This window comes from Pinus tabuliformis, chromosome 6, assembly GCF_031772625.1.
Source record: "Pinus tabuliformis cultivar Carrire ecotype Pingquan chromosome 6, CPIR1, whole genome shotgun sequence".
NCBI lineage: Eukaryota > Viridiplantae > Streptophyta > Pinopsida > Pinales > Pinaceae > Pinus > Pinus tabuliformis.
In genome coordinates this window covers 1,499,285,408-1,499,289,960 of record NC_142292.1, presented here as the reverse complement: position 1 = coordinate 1,499,289,960, position 4,553 = coordinate 1,499,285,408, and the positions used below count along the sequence as shown (strand labels likewise).

Sequence of the window (4,553 nt, the reverse complement as noted above, 5' to 3'; positions counted from 1 at the left end):
TCATAGTGAACAAGTGGTCACTATTCTAAATATGAGGATTTTATTTTCAAAATATGTTCCATAACTATGATTGATTTTTTTCTTATTATGATGGATACCTTTCTTTGTTTCAATAAAAAAGTGTTAGAACCTTGTGACACAACAACATGTTGTTAATCTCAATTCCACTAATAAATTCACCTTCTTGTAAATATTTTTTGTTATTCTTTTTTGTGGCATGTATACGTTGTGAATTTGCATAGTTTTAAACAAAAACAAGTAATAAAGTTAATATGTTTTAACACGCTGCTATTGGAAAACACATTTTTGTAAAAAAAACAACTAAAATTTTGAATGTAGTTCAATTTGAATCATAATATCTCTTCTCTTTAACTAGAATTCACAAAAAAATAAAAGGCATTTATTGTAGTTTTACCCAACAACCAAGATCCAAAAATAACCCCTTCAACAAAAATCACATATTTTTTTACATATAATTAAAAGCAATATAGCAGTGAGTAATGTAGAAACCATAACGTGACAGGTATGAAACATATAACCTCTCATCAAATTTTCACTTAGACATATAAACTAAATTTGAAATTCCAAGCCTAATGTAAAACTTCATATATACATCTTTGAATCTACTTCATGAAGAAAGACATGAAGTTCATTACACCAAGATTTATCATAAAATCCCTCATAAGTTCCTGATATAGAACTATAGTAGTTTTCTGAAGCTATTGTGTCTTCTATAGACATTGCTACCACTTCAATGCCATTTGTGTTTTCCATTCTATTTAAATTGGCCAATACTATTGAACAACCATACACTCTTATTTTTTGGAGTGTTCTAAGATCTAAATAACTTTTTGGCAATCTTTCTAATGCTTCACATTTCATCAATGTAAATACTTTCAGTGAAGGCAATGCTCCCTCTTCTAGTATTGGCAATTCTTTTAATTGGTATAACCCAACCAATGAAAATATTTCCAACAAAGGAAATGACCCGCTCCTACCAAATTCTTTGGGAATTGTCATAATCTTATCACAGTGTAATATATCGAGTTGCCTTAGGTTCTTTAATTCATGCAAGTGAGGGATCTCCTCTAAATTAATACAATAGATAAGCCTCAGATGAGTCAGACACTGAAATTGGCCAAAGTTACTGCCAATTTCAACTAAATCAGGGCAAAATAAATAGAATCTTTTCAACTTCGACATATTGGTGATGTCATGGGGTAAATCTGTCATCGCTGTGAGGGCCAATTCAAGTGTCTCTACGTGAGCAAGATTACCGAAGGTCCCGTCACTGATTGCTTGTCCCTTATTGTGTAAATATAAGGCTTTGAGTTCTGTTAACTTACCCAAATCATTAATGGAAGCCACTCTTTTGCACCCATGTTTTGCACGATGTTCCGTCCACATAACGTGGAAGCAAACGAGGTGCTGCAAGGACGCAAGGCGTGATATACCCTGAGGCAGACATCGCAAATTTCGACAACCGTAGAGGAATAAATATGTGAGAGAGATCAACTTGTGAATGTCATATGGTAATTCTGTGATTTTTGTTCCACAAAGATTGAGCATTTGGAGATTTACCAGATTTGTGAGAGATGGAGGCAGCGCGGTAATGGGCACCTCTGTTAAGTCCAGGAATACGAGCTGTTTCATACGGCCAACACTATCTGGTAATGATGAAAGTAATGTGAAACTCAAATCTAGAACAGTAAGAGAGCTCATACCGCCCACCAGTGTTCTTGGAAGACCTGTAATTTTATTGTTTCCAACCATCAATGAGCAAATTTTATTAGAGCTCAGTGATTCGGGAAGCGAAGTCAAACTGTTGTGGTTCAACAAAATCCGGGTGCATCCTGAACATTCAGTTTCCGCTAACGTTGCCAAACCTCGACTGGTGCCACAGTAGAATTTTTCTTCTTGCTCGGCAATCTGTATTGCCAAATCACGTATGACATCGTGCATCCTGAACTGGGTCACGTTCCCATCAGCATCTCTATGGATTGGTTCTATCAAGCAACTATCTGCTAAGATGTTGATGTATCTTTTCCCCGTCTCGAATGGATCAGAGGAGCCACATCGATTTTGCAGCTTCTTCATTCCAAGAAGACCCGCCCCTGTCCACAACGGAATCACCCGGATGTCGGCCCGAATGATTTGATCTTCTTTGAAAGCAGCCAAATATAGAAAGCACATCTGCAGATTAACGCCGTAGCTGCGGGCGAGCGAATCGTAACTCAACCGTAGCCGATGAAAGACAGCATCTTTGTCTTCGCTGTTGGCGATTGGCAGCCTCTGGACTGCCAGCTCCCAGTCGTCTGCATACGTGGTGCCTGCCATTGCTCTGGCCACTGCTTTGATTACAAGGGGAAGACCCCCACAATTTGTACACACAAGCTTGGCCGTCCCTTCGTGGATGTTTGTTGGCAGATTTCCATTATTATATGAAAACGCATGATAAGCAAATAACTGCCAGCTATCATCTTCGTCCAGATCCGCCATTCTGATCATGAACTTCTCTGGAACTCCCATCTCTAACAATCCGCTTCGACTCCTCGAACTCACGATAACTTTGGAGTTGGAGGGGTCTGTTAACCTGAGTAGGCCCAATTCCTCCAGCACTTCTGCACCCTTTTCCCAAACATCATCTAAGATCAACACAAACCTTTTCTCCTTCATCCTCTCATTCAACCATGCTTCTTGGCTCATATTTTTATCGAGATCCTCCCTCATGTAAGAGGCCACTTGTGTAGAGAGTTCATTCAGAAGGCTTGTAAAAGACGGAGACTGAGAGATAGTGAGCCAAAGAAATAACTGGTCGGAAAAGAAATCCCTCACCTCTTTACAGTTTAGGAGTGCCTTCAGCAGGAGTGTTTTGCCGGAACCACCCTTCCCTAACACGCCAATGCGCGAGAAAGGAGAGTCGGCCGTTTCATCTATCACCAACTTCTGGAGTGCTGAAAGAGCACTGTCTTGTCCCACAATCAAGGGTTCCTTGATGAAGAAGCCCGTTGAAGCAATCGGAGGTTGGGAGGCAGTTGCAGAAGAAATGGCTGAAGAAGAAGCCGAGGATTGGAGCATTTCCCTAATATCCGCAAGTTCCTTTAATATGCTGGCCCAGCTCATCAAAGGAACCGAGTCAAGATGTTGGCATATCTCTGAACTCATCTTCATGACACTTTTACTTGTTTTATGGCGAGAGACAACGTCCCAGCTGGGTATTGTGCACTTTTGCGCCATTGCTGATGCTTGTCGGAGAAGGCCCTCCAACTTTGTAAGCCATTCATTAACAGCTGGTGCCTCGTTACGAATTCCTTTCTTCCAATTTAATTGGAGGCGATACTGCTGGATCTGGTTTACAATAGGTTCGATTCTCCGTACCTGCTCGCTAAGAGAGTTCAGCTCTTTCTGGCAGCGGCGCGCAATATTAATCTGATCTAGAATATGGTGGACTGAGATGTCGATGCCAACACCAATACTGCCAGGGATGAAGCCAGGATCAGGCATGATATCACTATTGTGCAATCCCCGGAGCGCTATAACACGACATAAATTCACTAGCACAGACCAGACGACCGAATGTGTATTTTGAAAAATCTCAAAATGGGAATCTCTGTGGCAATCACTCAACTCCGACAATAACACCCACAAAACAGAGCCTCCTGAGAGAAAACCACGGAATGCAATGGTGCAACTAAAACCCAACCAGGCAGGTTGTCAGTCAGTATAAATTCTATCTATTGAGCACAAAGATGTGGAGTAGTAAACGATTCAGGGCATATTTATACTGGTGGTGCCTGCTGCCATACGCGTCATTTGACGAATCGCAGACTCTAAAAATTTAATTAAAAGGATAATGTTTTGATATCATGTCTTATACTTTATTTTTATTTCATGAAAAAAAATTAATTTTAAAATAATAAAAAAATTGATCGATGGAAGGCTTCGACCGATAATTCTCCGTTCTTTCGTGGAACTTAGCACGTCTTTTTAAACCAATTCAGTCTCCATTGAATAGTCGGAACTTTCCATATGTCAATTTGTGTAGGTGTGGTTGTTGGCACGTCACATACGATGTAAAGGCAACCTGCCACTGACAATACGTGCATTCACCTCATTATTGATGCAAGTTTTCCAATGCGACCAAAGTGTTCTTTAATTGAAAAATATTTGTTCCAACTTATAACCATCTTTTACTACATGTCGTAGTAGAAGACTACTATTTTTCTGTTAGGATGGTACGTTTTAAAATTATATTAATTTTAAGTTAATGGGAGATATATTTTGTAATAATTATTTAATTTTAAATTCCTACATTATAATTTTAAGTTAATATTTTACAACATAATATTTTATTTTATTTTAATAAATTTTAAAATATTAATTATATATATATATATATATATATATTCAATCTTACATTATATTTATTTAACATTCATCTAACCAATGTATTATTTATAATGCAATTTGAGGGGAGCAATCTTGATCTTTTATATTGAGTAATGTCATTGCTAACGTAAATTGCTTCATTTCGAAGAGTTTAATTCTTTTTA

General features: G+C 38.3%; 1 protein-coding gene across 1 annotated transcript; it reads right to left on the bottom strand.

Annotated features, from left to right (window-relative positions):
- Positions 1–601: 601 nt before the first annotated feature.
- LOC149264347 (putative disease resistance protein At1g61300) lies at positions 602–3,804 on the bottom strand. The gene is made up of 3 exons (XM_089398381.1): positions 3,786–3,804; positions 1,582–3,659; positions 602–1,455 (listed from the first exon to the last, which is right to left on the bottom strand). The coding sequence occupies exons 1-3, from the start codon at positions 3,802–3,804 to the stop codon at positions 604–606; spliced, it is 2,949 nt and encodes a 982-aa protein (XP_089254507.1). The 3' UTR covers positions 602–603.
- Between the last annotated feature and the right edge of the window lie 749 nt (positions 3,805–4,553).